Source organism: Eutrigla gurnardus, assembly GCF_963514095.1.
Source record: "Eutrigla gurnardus genome assembly, chromosome: 16".
NCBI classification, from domain to species: domain Eukaryota; kingdom Metazoa; phylum Chordata; class Actinopteri; order Perciformes; family Triglidae; genus Eutrigla; species Eutrigla gurnardus.
Genome location: NC_139927.1, coordinates 5022741 through 5041762, shown reverse-complemented (window position 1 = coordinate 5041762; position 19022 = coordinate 5022741). Strand labels below are relative to the sequence as shown.

The window sequence follows — 19022 nt, the reverse complement described above, 5'->3', positions numbered from 1 at the left end:
AAGAAGGGTGGGGGGGGGGGGCTGAAAAAATAGAGTTTTGTTAGAAAACTCAGCATCCGTTTCACAGGCCCGAGGCTGTAAGTTGTCAGCCCGGATGATGTCCTCCCTCCCGTCCGCCGGTGTGCAGCCCGCCGTACGCTCCAAACTACGAACGTTGGGATGCAGGTTATTTTCACAATCTGTAACATTCCAGTGTTTATACTTCCCCCCCCACACACACACACACACTCCTGGAGAGGCTCCAGCTGCAGTGTTGCAGTTCACTGAATGTTTTATATGATTCAATTGGAAATGCAATGGTTGGTTTTCTCCCTCTCCCTTTCCTCGGCGCTGCTAGAGAACAAGTGGACACACATTTCCATGAACCGCACAGCAAGACACAGAAATCACCACGTGTTTCCCTCCGTAGGAATGATTTGTTATTCCTCACTTCCACTTGCTTGGATTAAAATCCCCCAACATGAACGGCAAGCTTTCATAAATCAGGCGGCGGCGTAGTTCTGCGGTAAAGCCGACGCGTCGCGTCTTCTCGGGCTCCGCGGCCGCCGGCCGATCGATCAGGGAAAATGCCCATGAATCTTCTTGACAGGTTAAATGGTATTTACTCTGCAAAAAAAAAAAAAAGTGAAGTGCCGACTAACTGGCTCGTTGCAACTCTAGTGAGGTACCCTTGACCTTTCTGTGTTCGCTGGCGGCAGTCGCCCTCTGAAGCGATCGATGAGGGGAGGCATTGAACCGCGGTCAGGGGGAGAGGATGCCGATGCCGCCGCCGCCGCGCGTTGGATTTCATTGGACATGGTGACATCATGTCAGCGCTGGAACACGGAGAAGCATCAAGGATGTTACAGCAGCGTGATTAGACACACGTGTCGTTTCTATGATTTATTGGCTTCTAAATGGAAGGATGAAATAGGATAAGTGCTTTGAATGGAAGTCACCTTGAACGAGGACGGCGGCGGCGGCGGGAAATGGCCGTAATGATAAGCAGTCGCTCTATAAGCTTATTAATGTGGTCCGGCTGCTCTGCCATAAGAGCGACTGCTGTCACCTTTCCAACTGGAAATCCCAGACATCTCTCCGGCCCTCTGCTCTACAATTATTATTGCATTGTGTTGCCGATGGATTGCTTCCTGTGTTGCCCGTGAGAAGCAATAGATGGAGCGTGACAAGCGTTGATATGCTTCCGGTGCTCTTCACATCACGGGACCATATTCCCACAGCCTTCCTACTGGGCCGCTTTCATGAGCTTCCATTTTTATACATGTAGGCTTTTATTTGCCGTTCAAAATCAGCGCGACAGTTTGACGGCTTGTACGTTCAATTTCCTTTTAAGAAGTATTTCACGTATTGACAGACGGCTAATATATTCTGTACTAATGACTGCCTGGCCTTTCTCTTTCACAGCTCCCATCAACCCTCACCTGAGTAAGTAACGTGCACCTCACTTAGCATGATTCAAAGTAGCTGCACCGAGCCCCGCAGAGATCTGACTCTCCACATGTCACACGGCACCGGGAGTATTCTTAAGTAGTACCAAATGAAGCATGATGATAATAAAAAAAATAATAATAATAATGAGACTTCCTTGAGGAACTCCTGCATCAGGCTATTTGGCATGTCGAGAGCTTTTAATCTCCGCAGGAAAGGGTGCATTCTGGGTGTGATGTATATGCATGATTATGTGTGTGTGTGTGTTTACTTATGCATGCATCTGTGCCATATGTTTACATCCTTTAATGTTTAGTCCCATTTATGACACATTTCATTGTTGAAACTTTTTACAAATTCGCATTATTCATGCGCTGAGAATCCACACTTAATTATTGTTTGCTGCGCCGCTGCTGTGCTTCCGTGCTTTATTTCTTTCTCTACATAGAAGTGTGTTTTCGGTGGGTGTTCGCACAAGCATCGCCGACACAATAACAAACATCCTAATCACCAACATCATTATCCAAATCCCCCCGAAGGAAGCGATCTTACCTGAACGCCTCCTCTGCCTTCCTCCTTTAACGCTCCTACAAATCCTCCTCTCTCCCGGGGCGCGGAGGGCGAAAACATTTAGTTTGGTGCCCAGACCTCCATTTAAATCTGCAGGCCTATGAGGAAGAGGAGTCAAGAGAGCCTGCAACCTCGCCTCCCCCCTTTCCTCTCCCACTCCACCTCCTCCTTCTCTCCTCCTTCCTGCCTCCCATCCCTCTCTCCTCCTGGCGGCGTCGTCTTCTTCCTTCCCTTTCCCTCCGTCCACCCCCGCTCCACCTCGGTCTATGTTACCTCCATTACCTGAGTAACAAAGCTGCGGATTCTGCTCCATCTCAAGGTCACCACTCCAAACTGCTCCCAGCTACATTTTAATAAATCAATGAATATTTATCAGAACACGCGCCCGCATCCAGAATCCAAATGCTCCTTTTTTTATTTTTTTATTTAACTATCTCTTTGAGGACAAGGCCGAGCAGCGCTGCGTGTCCTCTAGTTAGGTGGTTTTTTGCTTTGTTTGTTACACGGATTAAATGGAGGTTTTGACACTGTTGATCCCCCCGCTACCCCTTAATCAACCCCCCCGCCCCCCACACACACACACACACACACACACACACACCTGTGATGTCTGACTAGTCGTTAGACTTCATCTGCATCATAACCTCACGCCCACAATGACTTATTATTCACCTGCAGCTCCATTGGCCCGTCACACTTGTTTAAATGGCAGTCAGAGGGGGGAGGAGCACCCAATACCCCCACCTGCACCACCCGCTACAGGGGAGATGGAGAGGGATGAGGAGGAGGGAGGCGTGTCGATTAAAAAAAACAAAGTGATTACATTGAGTGCTACTAGTGAGACACAACAAAACATTCAAGGACATTAAGTCAAACTCCAAGTTATGACAACAGATTCCCTTTTATACACATCTAGAAGATCACCAAACCTTTTAAAATCACCGTCTGGTGTTTCGACCTCTTTCACCTGAGATTGGCTCAATATTAGGCAAGGCAACTTTATTTGTATCACGCTTTTCATACACAAGGCAGACTCAAAGTGCTTCACATCATAACGTGTCATACAATAATGAGGAAAAATAGAAGAATTAAAAGAAAATAAAGGCTAAATTAAAATGCATTACAGAAAGACAAAGAACAAAAACATATTTGCAATACAAATTAGTATCAGTATTGGTTACTAATGTATGATCGCCCTTAAAGTTGGAATCATTTGCAGATGTCTTGTCTTTTATAGCGCCACAAACAAATGTTATGCATGAATTAATTCCACCTGGTTAATTAGGACACATCATGTAATCATTGCACCTGATCAAATGTGATTACTGATGCATTTAAATGGGAATAAACAGTAGGATTGTGTGTCTCAAAACAAAATATTCCAACTTCATGGGCAACATCTGTGTGTAGCGTCTAATAACCAGTTCTGAAACACACACACACACACACACACACACACACACACACACACACACACACTGCCAGTGGATGTTTTCATGGTGCGGCGCTCGTTTCATTGTAGGGAAAAAAACAAACTCGCTGACGTCGTCACTACAGTCACCGAGAGGTCACGTCTTAATTTAGAACTTATCTTCACCAGATCGTACGGTGTAATTAAGACCTTGAGATATATATATATATATATATATATATACACCGTATATCCCCTGGGACACACACACACTCATAAATCTCATAAATATACAGTAGTTGTCCCACCACACACACACTCTACCTGCTCGCTCCTCTCCTAACGATGTGAATGTGAGAGCTTCTGCTCTGTCGTCACCAGGAGAGTTCCACTGCAGCTTCGAGGAGGAGCCCATCTGCATGTTCACGCAGGACAAGAACGACGATTTTGATTGGACGAGGCACAGCGCCGCCACCCGCGACACCAAGTACACGCCCAACACCGGGCCCAGCGTGGACCGCAGCGACTCGAAGCAGGGTGAGTAGGGTTTGGATGGAGGCGTTTAACAGTACATCATTAAGAGAAGTACTTTTCTACTTGCTGTCAGCGAGGTATCGTCTCTACTCAGAGATTTATCCAAGATAGAGGTAGTGAATGTCACACTGACACTCAAACACAGAGTCTTTTTAGGTGATTGTTGCTGCGTTCTTCTAGAAGGTCTCCTTGACATACCTAAGTAAGTTAACCGCCTCCCCAAAAAAACGATCGTCCAATCGCAGTTCAGCTGACGACGACTGTCAAAAAACGGAGAACAAGAGTATAATAGTGTTTTCCTCTTTTCTAAAAATGGTGTATTTTACTATTTCTACAGTAAACTGGGAAGCTGAGATTGTTGTGGATCCAGTGAGTGATGATGTCACTCTCCATAGTAACCATTTCACATCATTAGACAATTTTTTTAAACTAGACATCACTGTCTAACATGACCTCCAGGATTATCACAGCCTCACTCAACATTACAGCTACGAATCTAAATGTAAAAAATCACAGCATGTATTGTTCTAACATGTTCCTCAATGGTGTCTTATTGGGATATTTTGGAGGCGGTTTTTGATTATTTTCAATTCTCACGTGGTAAAATTGTTCAGCAACAAATCTGTGTGACAAATGATTGGATGGATATAATAGCAGAACATGAATTACAATCATAAACTTGTATCATAAAGTTGTAACTTCTTTTTCACAGTTTTTAAATCTGCTTCTGAAGATCATCTGTCCCACCTTAAAAAAAGGATCTTCTGCAGACACATTTTTAAAACGCGAGAAATAATGTGCTTTAAATATCATTCCCTGTCTGATACGGACTTCCACGTTCCAAATGAAGAATCTTATGAATATGTAAATGTGTTGTGTGGCACAAGATTTCTCCTACTTAGCTTAAAAAGTCCATTCTCAGTGGATGTGTATCCACGGCACACACAGTAAACTGCAGAGATTTAAGGCGAGCACGGAGAAAATTGTCCCCCGTCAGCAGATGTGGAAAAAACAAACTCTGCACATACATTATTCTGCACGGTGAAGCTCAAACATCCGGGTGGAAATAACAATAAAACAAAGTTTTATTACTGGAGAGGGGCTTTGACAAGGAGATAAGTTGTCAAAATCCAAAAAATAAATGGATGAAATAAGATTAAAATAGGTCCATCCTTTTCCTTCTACTTCAGAGGAACGTTTTATGAACAGTACAGCTGTCATGATGAAAGATCCAAACCATGAGGAGAGAGAGACAGAGAGACAGAGAGAGAGAGAGAGAGCTGGAAGGGAAAGAAGGAGATGAACTGGAGTTCATTCAGATAACATATATAATTCAATTAAAGCTAATTAGGAATTTGGGGTTTATTCACAAGTAATCCGTCCCAGGCGGAGCGATCGATACCACGGTCCATCCCGTCTCTTTATGTGACCGACACACTGATGTGTGTGTGTGTGTGTGTTAGTGTGTGAGGGCGGATCCTTTTAGTGTTCATCATCAGCAGAAAAGAAAAGGATGCTGAGCTGCAGCGTCCTCCGTGGCTCCGGCTGGCAGGAGGTTGGGCGCGGGATGATGAATGGTCGCGTAGCTTCAGGCCTCCGCCTTTCAGCTCCAAACGCGGGGATGTATCCATCACGTGCATATTCAAGACCGCTTCCATGGGGTTCTTATTTAAAAACCAGTCACCCGGGACCAGAGACGGCGTCAGTGTTTCCTGTTTGGTTTTCAGCTTCCCGTGAAAAATACGAGAACGAGGATCCGTGTGCAAAGAATAGGAATATAGAGGTGTAATAGATGAAAAGGATTCCTCGGTATCCACTAACCAGAGCACGTTACTTTGTAGAATTACATGTGAATAGAGAAGAAAAAAACACAGTCGCTGTGAGCGTGAGCGATTATTTTTGCCAGCTGTTAGCGTCCTCAGAAAGTAGTGCACCTGCTCATCGGATTGGAAACACGCCGGTTGAACGCACACATTTAAATGGACACCACTCTGTTATTTCTCATGTAATCCATGCGTGAATACACGAATCCCCCCCACAGTGCAGCGGCACACGGCGTCGTCATCATGTCCGATATATAAAAACCTGCCTCTCGAAAGCCGCACTCTTTCCTGAAACGGCTTTAAACGGATTAGAAAAAAAAGTGTTCTCTGACTGCACAGGAGATGATTTCAGACGCACCGACGGCACCATTTGTGTTCGGGAAAACAACTTGTAATTGAGTTGCTGTTTCCATGGCTACCTGAACCAGGGAAACCTGCTCAGAATTTAGTGTTCAATATGTTCGTTTGCATGTTCAATACTCAGTAGCCTGCGTAGATGAAGAATTAAAATGATTGGATTTTGCAGGAGGGTGTGATAGGAAGGCGTCCGTGGTGGAGTATAAGTGCCTATTATGGTGCCGTGGCAACCGGCAGCAGCTGAAGCAGTAAATAATGCATTGGCTTTAATCACCTAATGGTCAAAATGTCCAGCATTTCATTACCCAGCCCCCGTTCTTCCTCTTTTTCTTTTTTTTTTTGTATAATGATCTGATAGGAGATTCAACGGAGGGAGATATTCCGTTTGATTGGCTGGAGGTGGCGTGGAGCCGCTCGCCAGCTTCCTTCCTCCCGGTTGGCCCGTGGCGGAGCAGACGCTGGCTCCAGATCACGATGCGGCTCAGACACAATCGCCGTTAAGCGCCGTTAAGCGCCGTTAAGCGCCGTTAACACCGCTGTCCACGACTGTCAGAGCGAGGGAGCATCAATGTAACCCCATTGTTATCACCTCCCCCCCCGGTCGCTGCTATTAGTAAGAGGAGAGCCGTCCTTCGTAGGAAGCACGCCGCCCTCTTATCTCGGATGTGGACGGTCTCGTTTCCACCGGGCCGATCACGGACGCCTCACTTGTTCCTCGTGTTCACGGTGACAAACGATTCGCCGGTGCGTCAGGAAGACGTCTGAACACTGTCTGACAGAAAAAGCTCTCATTTCTTTTTCAAAGAGTACATCGTCTGTTTGTTTCAGATTTGACAGTGAGTCACGATGACTTTGCCCCGGGGAAATCCACGAGGCATCGTCAGATCATCTACTCTTTACACCGTTCTACATAGAAACTGCATACAGTCGTCCTGTAGGTGTTTATGACTGAGATCTGAAGCACGACACGTTTTAAACAAATGAGATATTATTAGTGGAAGCAAAGGCAATTCAAAAAACATCTATAATCTTAACACCTTAACCTCCAAATAAAGGGCTTAAATGAATCTGGCTAAAGTGTAACCCGAGTTGTAATAAAGTAGAATTATCCTTTAATTATTTCACTTATATTTAGGTTTTGTATATTCTGATATATGTATATCTCATGTGTGTTTTCCTGTGTTTCAAGGTTTCTACATGTACATCGAGACATCAAGACCCCGGAAGGAAGGGGATCAAGCCCGGCTCATAAGTCCGTTTTTCAACATCGCCCCGAAGAACCCTTACGGCATCACCAACCCGCCTGCCTACTGCTTCGGCTTCTTCTACCACATGTATGGAAAACACATAGGTAGGCAACGTTCCTCCGGTTCTCCATCATCCCCCCCCCCCCGAGTCTGCAGAACAAAACATCTTTGTTTGCTCTCGGGTTTAATCTGCCATACAGTATAACCGCCGCTGAGGAAAAAAAGATCATCTTAATTTATATTCACTGCTCAATGGTTCGTGGCAACTGATGAGGAAAAGGATAATTACAATCATCCTTTAAAGAATCTGTCACTGTTCTGTGCTTTTGGCTGCTTAAGCCGCAAAAAAGCAACTTAAAGCGGAACTTAAATTGCTTCGGCAATTCACTGCTAAATGAAGTAGATGCGTTCTTATCTATGCGGAACTAAATAAGAGCCAATGAGGAAGCAACACAGCAAATTGAAAATAAAAAAAAAAGAGTGTCTTCAGGCATCTGTTGGACGACATCACGCCGGCTTTGAAGCGAATATTGAGAGATGAGATTGTTGAAATATCCGTGTGCCGCCACCTCCATGTTCCACAGTGGGGAGGAATAAGGTGAGAAACGGCAGTTTGTCACCTTTTTGTGCTAAAATGCTAAAATGTTGTAAGTGCAGCTGTCGGATGTTTAAAAAAAAAAAGATATCTCTTCAAAACCCTTCAAAGGTGTGTGTGTGCACACATCTGAGTATTACCTCTTCCATTCCTCTATAAATGTAGATAACAACCTTTTATGGCCCATTTGACGATGGCAGAGCGACTGCAGGTCGGATTCTGAGGTTTTCCCTCCGCCGGGGAGCCAATCAGCCGATCGGCGAGCTCTCCCGCTCCGACTGCATGCTGTTTGTGTGTTTGTGCGTTCTGGGATCGGGGAGGAAAAGATTGGCTCTCAGCACAAAAACAGCAGCCCTGTACTTTTGACGAGGAGCCTCCTTCGGTGATTTATCTGTCTCTCTGCTTCACCCGGGATCATTAACCGCTGCACGGGTTCGTGAGGCGGGTGAGGGGGTCACCGTTGGGTGGGGTCGCGGGGTCATCTGGGTATCATTGGGGACTGGATGCTGTTAGGCATGAGAGCGGTTTGTTAGATGGTGAGAATTATAGCAGAAAAGGTTTTGTGGATGGATGGATGATGGATAGATACTTACTGACTTACTGACTTACTTACTTACTTACTTACTTACTTAGTGTATTGATCCCCTAGGGGAAATTCGGGGTCCAAGTAGCTCAAGATATAGACATCACACATAGCATACACATACACCCTATTAAGAAAACAAATATTAAAATACACACTTTAAAAAATGCAGATTTTTGTGACAAGGTCTCTAAATGTGTCTGGCCTTGTCCTAGACAATGGAGGACACGTTACACAATGCTGAAATCATTAAAAACCTATTATTATTCGTGTTTTGTTTAAAAAGAAGAAATGCAATGCGTCTCCAGAACCTTCCACTTGAATGCCTCCACAGTTCCCATCATGCATTTGCCTCCCGTGTCCTCTTAGCAAACAGCCGTAGTGCGATAACCTACAACACTGACATTTGCACCTTATAAAAAAAACGCAGCGACTCTATAGTTTTCTTGGCGGTGGTTTAAACGTCTGGCATTCATGGAGCCATTCTCAGTGATCCGTTCACATGCAAAACAAGCCCGGCCATAGATCGGAAACAAAGAGGCCCAGAGGCAGAGTTAGTGTGGCATTTGAGGCAGACACGCACGGCACAAGGACTTGCCCAAGTCTGATCTCCATGCATGAAGATTCTGTCAATAACGTTAAATATTCATGACTCATTGACACTAAATGACACTGAAAACGTCAGCTAATTTGCCTTATTAGGTGTGTGGTTTGATCAGGTTGGATTGACAGTGAACAAATAACCCTCTGCTTGCAAATCCTGATCGGGTGCGTGGAAGATCACAAACCGTGGCCCCGCCCCCAAAAAACAGAGAAAAACAACAAATAACAAACAAAACAATCTGGTGTCAAATCGTCAGATTATTTGTGTTCATGTGGGACATCATCACTCTTAGTCGTAAACAGATTTGTTTCATGTTTTCAATGACAACGACACCTGACAAAAGCAGAGACTAAAAATACTACTTCCCGGAAAATATTTTTATAACAACAAATAAAAGAGCAGAAAATAGATAACAAACAAAGTGAAGAAGAAGAGGAAGAAGAGAGTGCAGTGATGGTGAGTGAACTCAAAGAGGGGACGGGGAGCTGCAGTTTTGTGCTCATTAAACTTGATGTTCAATAAACTGTGAAATCACTACAGGCGAGCAACTGCACTCCTCGTCTTCGCTTTTGATAAAAAAAATGTTTACAGCCAACATTTGGCTGCGTTTACCTCCGTATTCTAGTGAGACGGCGGCGGCGGCGGCGGCTCCATCTCCACCTGCTCCACTCAGAGCTGCTGCCGCTCCGACTCCATCCCGCCCAGCTTCCTGTCTCCATGTGAAGGGTTTGAGCTATGTGTTCTTTCCTGACTCTTATGTCATCCCAACAGTTTTATTTGCAACCCCGGGAGTCGACTCTTATCGCCTCTCTTCCTCTCTGGCTCGTGTTTGGTTGGAGCCGGTGAGCGGGCGTGCATTGATGTTTATGTCGGCGTAGGTTTTGTTTGGGATTTTAGCTTCCTGCTCTGTTCGGCACATTGGTCATCATTTATAAATATATAGATATAGATGGATATAGATATAGATAGATGCCCATAAAGTTGGAATATTCTTGTCTATATATATATATATATATATATATATATATATATATACATACAGTATACACACACACACATACACTGCCTGACTATTGCTGGAGGACTAAAGAGCGTACTGTAGAGGATCGAAGCATCTCTAGTATCCAATTTAGGGGTGAGTGTTGGCAAGAACCTCACGATACGATACGTATCACGATACTTTGGTCACGATACGATACGTATCGCGATATCACAATATAAATAAAGATGAAAACACAAGTACCTGTATATGTACATCAGATGATATTGATCAGAGGACAAATTGAGTCAAAACTATTTCATTCAAAACAGCCTCTCCATTTTATTAATTCCCATGAAATTCACTGGAATAAATATTGAAAATAAAATGAAAAAGGATAAAGTACTGCATTCACAACGCGTCTAAACGTGAATCTTTTTTTGGAGTTGAAAAATCAATATTTTATTGGGTGGCAAAGTATCGCGATATAATGCCGTATCGATATTTTTACCCACCCCCAATTCCAATTCCTTCTTGTTTCATTGATATGAAAGAAAACACGATCTTAATCTTAATGAACGTAGATGCGTTAGCAGCTAGCATGTTAGCATTGGGACACGCTATGACTGCAGGGCCAGAGTGTGGGCGGGTACGTAGGTTGGTATAATCCAATCATGTCACGCCTTTCGTCTTCTCTTTTTGTCAGAATATCTGATTCATGAATCCCTGTCGGGATGTAAAGACACTTCCAGCCTGGATGTAAACGTCCGACCCCGGCTTGGCAGCAGGACTCCCATATGGTCTGGAATGTAGCGGGCTACTTTGTGCTGTGGAAGTGTCCAGGTGGGGTTGGGGCGGACCCAACATCTGGAGGGGCCGAGGCCGGGGAGGTGGAGAGACTGTAAGGATAGAGGTGTTGGAGGGCGACTCAGCGGGGAGATGAGAGCTCCTCCGGCTCCCTGCCGAGGTTGAGTAGGCCGTGACATTTCCAATTTGCTCAAATTGATCGCCCGCCAGACCCTCTCTTCCCTGCCCTCCCCGTCTGTGGTGAAGCCCTTGCCCAGACTGTGGCGTGTTATGATGAATGGGCTAAATGTCAAGGACTTGAAACCCAGCTCAGATCCTCCATGGCTACGCTCCATTTAGTATTCTGCCTCTGCGGCCGCGAGAGAAATTTGCCCTCGAAACGCAGGAATTTTTTTTTGGTGTGTGATATTTTTTCCAACCCGGAGGAACGAATTGATGCAACAAATTGAATGTTTTTCTCTCATTGGAGAGAATTGCTAAATAGTTGAAGGCTTTTTTTTTTTTCATATTTATATACGTGAGTCACAAAGCTTCGACTCCGGGAGTTTGATGCTCTTTGGGACGGTGCTGCCGAGGTGAGTCACAGTCAAGTTGTGGCTCGGCGGCGGTGGCGGCGGCGGCGCCGAAGGCCAGCATCAGTCGATGAGGAGTTTCGCCCACGCGCTGATGAGGAAAAGTGGCACGGGCTCAAAGAAACTCCTCCGTGCTCCGCTGGCGGGGGGATACCTGAGACAAGGTCACACTTAATTACTGGAGCGCACTTCAAAGTTTGCCTTTGGAGCCCGTGTCGCATTTGTTTATAGGATTACGTCTCCGGCAAAAGCAAACCAGAGCCAGTCTGTTTTCAGCCTGACCTTCTGAAGAAGCAATGGAGTCATCCTTTTCATTAGCGAGCCAGATCTGGCTGCTGCACCTCCATCCCCGTCGCTCTGCTCCTCACCGCATAAGTGATCGTTTCCAGGAGCTGTTTCCTACTTCTCAACAAACGCATCTTTCTCTTCTCAGATCTTTTTATCCATTTCACAAGTGTCCGCCAGAGGTATTCCTTTTTTTAAAAGGCGTTCCAAAAGAATATACAGCAGCATCTGGATGTGATGACACCGTCGTTACCGCCTACATCGCCATGAGTTCAAAGAAAATGGAAGCTCAGCCGGCTCAGCAAGAATCCTCCGACATCCTAAAACACTTCAACGGGAGATGAAACCGCGGGTCATGTTCTGAACAAGGGCTCATCTCTCAGTGGAGATTGTGCTGTCGTCGTGGGGGGGGGGGGGTACTGTATGGCGGGCTGATGAGAAAACATGAACAGTGACACACGGCGTAGCTTTCCCCTCGTTTCTCCTCACAGAGGCGTGCGGTAATGAGGCGCCTCGCTGAGAACGTTTGCAGACGCTGCCGATGTCAACACAGACGACGCTTAACATACATGTGGATGTCAGTCGACTTCCTGCTGAGCGTCGCTACGGCGACGATGAGGAGCCGGTTTGGCTTCTTGGATGCTTTCTCTAACCTTCAATTCAATTCTCAATTCAAAGCAGCTTTATTGGCGTGAACGTTTCAGTATCAATGTTGCCAAAGCATCAAAATATATATAATGTGTCCAAATATTTGGGATAGTACACATTAAACAGTCATATGAACATAACCATTGATTTATATTAATTATATAAATGTGTTCTCTTATATCTTAAATATATATACAGGGTCGCCCATAAAGCTGGAATAATTGGCAAATGTCTTGTCTTTTAAAGTGCCAAACAAATGTTATGCATGAATTAATTTCACCTGGTTAATTGGGACACATGATGTAATCATTGCACCTGATCAAAACTGATGCATTTAAATAGGAATAAACAGAGGACTGTGTCTGAAGAAAACTAAATATGCCAACTTTATGGGCAAGAGTGTACATATCATCGGTCATCCACTGTCCTTCAGGTTGTGTCATGTTGATATATACTGGGCAGCAACTCTCTCTCTCTCTCTCTCTCTCTCTGTCTCTCTCTCTCTCTCTCTCTCTCTCTCTCTGTCTCTCTCTCTCTCTGTCTCTCTCTCTCTCTCTCTCTCTCTCTCTTCCCACACCAGCGAATAAAACAAACGTACACAATGGCTTCATGTTGAAGAGGACGTTAAAGTGGTTGCACTCGGTGTCATCATCCGACAGTTTGATATCAAAGCCCGAGTCCAGACAAGAGGTCTTCACTGAGTCTTCCAATCAGAGCCGGCTTTATAGTCCATTCTGTCACAATGCGAGACGGCACAGAAGTGTTATTATGTAACCAAAACTCTGTTCAAATGGATCCGTCAGACTTCACTTTGGCAAAACGCAGAATCGCTCTCGACGGCGACATCCAGGAGCTTTCGTAGAAAGGATGGGGGGGGGGGAGGGGGAAGGAAGCCGGACCGAGCCGGAATAGTTGAGATTTAATAATACATTAGAAACCATTCTCTACAGGGGAGATATTTATACTCACCCAAAAAATTCCCATCACACACTGCCCATTAGTGATAATTAATTTGGATTAATATGAGCTGGAGACTCATTTATCATCGCTTACAGAATCACAACTTAATAAATGTATCAATTCATGTAACCTGAGGTTAACCTTTGCTACGGCTCGGCTCTGCTTTAAATGCAGAGGAAATATATATATATATATATATATATATATATATATATATATACACATATTATATTTGAAATGCATGAGACAGTTGTGAATTTGAAGCTTAAAAGTGGAGGTGGTTGTCTAGTAATACAGGAGTAGGAGATAAGATGACAGATGCATTCCTGCAGTTTCATACTTTTGGTTTGACAGCTATTTAAAGTGCTTTAGATGTAAGATTTACATAAAGTTCCATATTATTATAAACTCTTTGTTTAGATTCATCCTAGTTTTTGGCAGATGTTTTTTAGGATTTGTTCTTGTTTTTTTTCCAGTAAATGCAGCGATCCGTATTCAGCACAAGTCTTTATGAACTTAGTTTTGTCTCAATCTTTTCTATAATCAATATAATGCCATGAAGATATTAATAAGTGCTTGATTAAATGATTTAGGCCTTTTAATGTATTTCCTTAAAATACAAATAAAACGTGTGAACTGAATAATGTCAAAGAGCTGGAGTGGAAAAGAGGACAGAAGAGAGCTTATTACAGTTACAATCTTGAAGATGTCACTTTTGTTGTCTTTGGCGGCCCCTGTGGTGATTAGCAGTAATCGCAGGTGTGTTTTTTGGATCTCTCACTCTTACGAAATCCAAACAGCTTGCGATGTTTTTATGTTTCAGGGTCTTCCATCAGTGTGAATCCTCATCGGTGATATGAAGTCATTTAAATGAAAATCTTTGAGATGATTTATTTGAATTAATAAAATCCAAACAGATTTGTCCCCTACACTTCGGTTGTGTCCTCACACAAGTACTTTTTTTTTTGATTGGTTGATTGACTGAAAACTTTATTGAACAACAATTAACAAGAAGTGTTGAAAAGGATAAAAAAAACACAATAAAGCCTAAACGCTTGTTTCCATTGTGGTCCTTTAGATGGAAGGAGAGAAACAACACATGGACTAAAACATGGAGGACAAACACAAAGAGGACAAAGGGGAATAAAAAACTGATGACCTGTTATTATATTGACAGGGAGGAATCGGACAAAACATTGAGTTTTACTGGACAAAAAACCCAACTGTACCATGTTAAATTATAGAATTATTATTGAGCTTTCTAACCAATTCGTGTTATTTTCACACAGCTCCAGTATATAATCTTGTGGCCCACTACGGGTCCACCGCCTGGAGGTTGGAAACCAACAGTGCAAATGTTCAAACCTATAACTGGAATCATGTCGTCTCTCATGCAGGGACACTAAACGCCCTCCTGAAACAGAAGGGCCAAACGACCTCCGAGGGGCCCGTGTGGTCGCTAAACGGTAACCAAGGCGACCGCTGGAAGCAGGCCAAAGTGAGCATCCATCCGACGGCATCCTTCCAGGTGAGATCCTACACCCGACTTTCCTCGGTTTTCTTCTGTTTGTGGTATTAAGCAGAGAAGTGGACATCTCACCGTCATCAGGACGTGGAGCTGAAACACTCTCCATCCATTTTTACGACTGCAACAGCTGAAAGTAATTAGAGTTTCAGCTGCAATTCTTTTTCCTTCTCTGCTCCCGCTCTCACTTCCAAGTGCTCCGACACCACAAGTGTTCTTAATTTTAATTTTTCTGGCATTTTAAAAAACGGATGCAAACACTTGCCACCTGCTGTTATTTTTCGTAAGGCGCAATTAAGCCGAATTATACCGTGTACTTACTTTGCAGCACTACTTTAGCGGCACTAATTTTCTTGTTTTTGTGTATAATATGACATAAAAACGTGTGTTTTCCTCTCTGTAGGTGGTAATCGAAGGTATCCGAGGCCCGGGCATCGAGGGAGACATCGCCATCGATGATGTCACGCTGGAGGAAGGGGAGTGTCGAGACCCTCCGCCCAGTGAGTCGCCTCCCTTCTCATCCGGGGTTCTCACGCTTACCTCGCCGGGACAAGGGTTGAGATTTACGAGTGGGGGGGGGGGGGGTGTAATCTTAGACAGTTGCCAGTGTTGAACCACGGTTGCCGTAGCAACAGTGTGGTAATCACATGAGTGAGAGCCACGCCGGCTGAGTGAAGCGCTGTAATTGCACCGCGGGAACAAAACGGGACGGAAATGCAGAAAAACGGGGGGAATTGACCGAGTGGTATCGGCGTTGGTACACATGCTGCTCGTTTGGATGTCAGGCGTGTACTTCAGGGCCGGAGGAACATTACTTTCCTTCCTCCTAACATACCATCCATGCGTCGAGGATGCGATCTATTCTCATTGTTTTCATGTGGCTGGTGGGCAATCACTAACGGAGAGTCTGAGTCCCGGCGATCGGAGATCGGTCCGTAAAATATATTCTTTTTATGTCTGCAAGTTATATTTCACGTGGATCCGTTAGGATTCAAAGTGACAACGTTAATTCATGTGGAGTTGGAGGAGTGGTCGCCCGGGCACAGGACGGAGTAATGTGAAGATTTATGCTTTTCCATCTCACATGATGAATCTTACTTGACTTTATGTAATTTCAGAGTGGGGGGAGAAATAACTCACAGCTCCCATCTCTTAGCTGTTTAGGAGCCGATCGGGTTAGATGTACTACTTTGACATTTCGGGGAATTAATTTATGCGTTTTCTTGCCAAGAGTTGATCCCACTCTCATGTGTGTGAAACGTGAAGCTGGAGCCAGAAGATGAGCTTAAAGACTGAAAGCAGGGGACAAACAGCTAGCCTGGAGCTAACTCAATCTGCCCTGTCAGCACCTTTATGTCTCGTTTGTTTAATCTGTTCATGAATCTAAAGTGTAAAATGTGTGGATTGAAGGGAGGTCATGAAGAAGTAGTTCATCTCATAACCTCCTGTAAAGTGTTGGGTTTTCTTGCTTTGGACAGAGGCAGGCTAGCGGTTTCCCCTGTTTTCACCCTTTATGCTAAGCTAACAGGCTGCATTAAGCTAAGTGCATCCCCCATGTGTTCCATGTGTTTGTGTCTGGTGTATATATATAATAAATCGTCTGGTTTCCACTCTCCTCCGTAGATCTCAGCGCCAAGGCTCCGTCCACATCCTCCCATATATGGCTGCTATGCATCACCTTGGTGATGACCCTCCTGGAAGGTCAAAGGTGACCCTTCTCTCCGTCATCCCAGAGGCGACTATTCAGACCCACCGTCTGTGAACTATCCCCTCGGCATCCAATCACCAAAGATTCATGCATCCTGAGAGCAGCAGGGGTCCCCCCCCCCCCCCCCCTGCCGGACCACGGAGGGACCGAAATCAACCAACGGGAGGAAAAAAATAGTTGATTAAAAAAGTTACACAAACAGTAATAAAGAAGATGCGCTAATTTTTTTAAAGAGACCTCTTTTCCAGTCAAAATGCCCCCGTCGGTGCGGGACTCTGGACATCTTTACGAGCACAAAGACGGGCGGTGATGAGTACGCCTGGACTTTGGGGCGTCGAGGGAGGACAGTTTGTAAAGCACAAGAACAATTTTATGAAGTTATTAAAAATATCGTTAGAAGGCGGCGGAGTATAGACACTGTTGGCTTTTTCTTTCTTTTTTTTTAAAGGAGCATTTCCCTGCTTACAAAGATGACACGGAATCAGACCTTTTATCTTGGTTTCTTGGCACCAGATGCCGATCACGACACTTGTTTTTCACTCCGGCCCGGCCTCACGTCACGTCTTTGGCTTTTCTTTATCTTGCTTGGTGCTGAACTCGTAGAAAAACAAGGACAACGTTTTGATTCTGTCTGCTTAATACCCCCCACCCACCCCCCTGTAGCTGCCTATCTATTAACACTGTGCTCACGAGTCCAAGTGGCCGAACCGACGGCGTGGCGGCAGAGCGATGAGGGGACGGCGGCGGCGGCGGGTGTAGACAGCCGGACTGGAGGGCAGAGAGAAAGCTCCGGAGGAGGGGGAGGTGGAAGGGAGGAAGAGGAGGAACAGGCAGAGAGGTGGGGAAGGTCCTGACTGGAATATTCAGTCGGCGGTCCGCCTGTGGAACAGAAGCCACTTTACTTTCTGCCATGAAACAAAGTGCCTTCAGATTACAAACCGAATCGTGAGCCTGGGTGTTAACCAACATCGAACACGTCTCTGTTCATGTTTCCTCTGATGGGCTATTTTCTACATAGTTTCTTTTGCCCCACAAGTGCTGATGGGGAGGGCAGCGTGTTCAGAGCGAGTATAGGGGGGGGGGAGGAATGGAGCTCCGCAACTGGATTTAACTCCTGATGGGACAGTGTGTGTGTGTGTGTGTGTGTGTGTGTGTGTGTGTGTGTGTGTGTGTGTGTGTGTGTGTGTGTGTGTGTGTGTGTGTGTGTGTGTGTGTGCATGCCTAAGCCGATGCCTAAGCCTCCGTCGGATGTGAGGGCAGATGACGAGGCCAGTTATGGATAAAAAAAACAAAGAGCGGTGAAAGTGAAAGTGAGGCTCTGGATGCAGAAAGACGAGATCACACCGGAGGACGAAGACGCTCCGTCGAATGGATACTCTCTCTCTCTCTTCCCATAATTCTCCTTCCTTGCGGGCGAGCATTTTTTTTTTTTTTTTTTACAAAAAGAACAACTGCTGAGTAAAACATTGTGACGGGAGGAGAGTGGAAACTTTGGGACTGCAGGCTCTTCATTAGGGTGATACGCCTCTCGCCCCCCCCTCCGATCCTCCAACCATTTATATGGAACAATATGAGAATAAAAGATAATAATGACCACAATAATAGTCATGATATTTTATTACTCTAGCGGGAATGTTTCTCTGCTTTTACACAAACTGTGAAGATTGACTGTGGAAGATCTACCTGAGACCATAACCTTAACCAGCGGGGTTTTTAAAAAAATGTATTGTAAAAAAGAGAAAATAAGAAAATGAAAAATTCCGTCCATTGTTGGTTATGACAAAATGTTTTTGAGGACTTGTGTCTTGTTTCTTAATTTGATTTTTTCTTTTTGCGTTGAAGATGACTTACCTTCCTTTTTCTCTTCTTGTTGTCTCCCTTTGCATTGCTTAAGTATCAACGCTGACGGAAGCATAAGAAGTAAACCAATTTGGTAACTGTATAACTTGTAAATGTTAAAGAAGCTCTATTCAAAGGTTTATGATAAATGTTTTATGTTGGAGTACAGGAAGCACAACATACAGTTTAAAGGTCTCAACATATAAAAAAATCCATTTTATATTTCTGCACATACGTGACTTGCTTCCACAGGCTTTCCGAGCCGAGTCCACGTTTTAACAGCAAACTGATCTCTTTTGTTTTCTATTATTATTATTATTTTGTTTGAAACTCATTACATTCATATTTATTGTGCAACCAGAACACTGAAGGACACAAAGTCAGACGTATCGGAGCCCCAAAAAAAAGCAGAAAAAAAGGTTCAGTTTGGTGTCGTGGTTGTTCAGCATATGTAGCCTCTTCGGTGGGAGCCGGTCTGAGCGGGTCATGTACACGTGTGAGCATAAAGCTGTGTATAATAGGTGTGATATGAGAAAACTGACACATG

The 19022-nt window shown here is 44.6% G+C and overlaps 2 protein-coding genes across 5 annotated transcripts in view; both read left to right on the top strand.

The window, feature by feature from the left end:
• LOC311026719 (MAM domain-containing glycosylphosphatidylinositol anchor protein 2) overlaps positions 1-16776 on the top strand; it is a 145691-nt gene extending 128915 nt beyond the window's left edge. For 3 of the 4 annotated variants that reach the window (XM_084030413.1, XM_084030414.1, XM_084030415.1), the window contains exons 13-18: positions 1405-1425; positions 3791-3946; positions 7313-7474; positions 14801-14931; positions 15332-15428; positions 16552-16776. In XM_084030413.1, coding sequence (XP_083886539.1) covers positions 1405-1425; positions 3791-3946; positions 7313-7474; positions 14801-14931; positions 15332-15428; positions 16552-16640 — 656 coding nt within the window. In that variant the 3' untranslated portion in view covers positions 16641-16776. Of the gene's footprint in view, positions 1-1404; positions 1426-3790; positions 3947-7312; positions 7475-14800; positions 14932-15331; positions 15433-16551 lie in introns of all 4 variants that reach the window. The other variant, XM_084030412.1, reaches the window with a different exon arrangement.
• The window catches only part of slc25a47a (solute carrier family 25 member 47a), a 486107-nt gene that overhangs the window by 337726 nt on the left and 129359 nt on the right, over positions 1-19022 (top strand). The gene's annotated exons all lie outside the window — the stretch shown is intronic.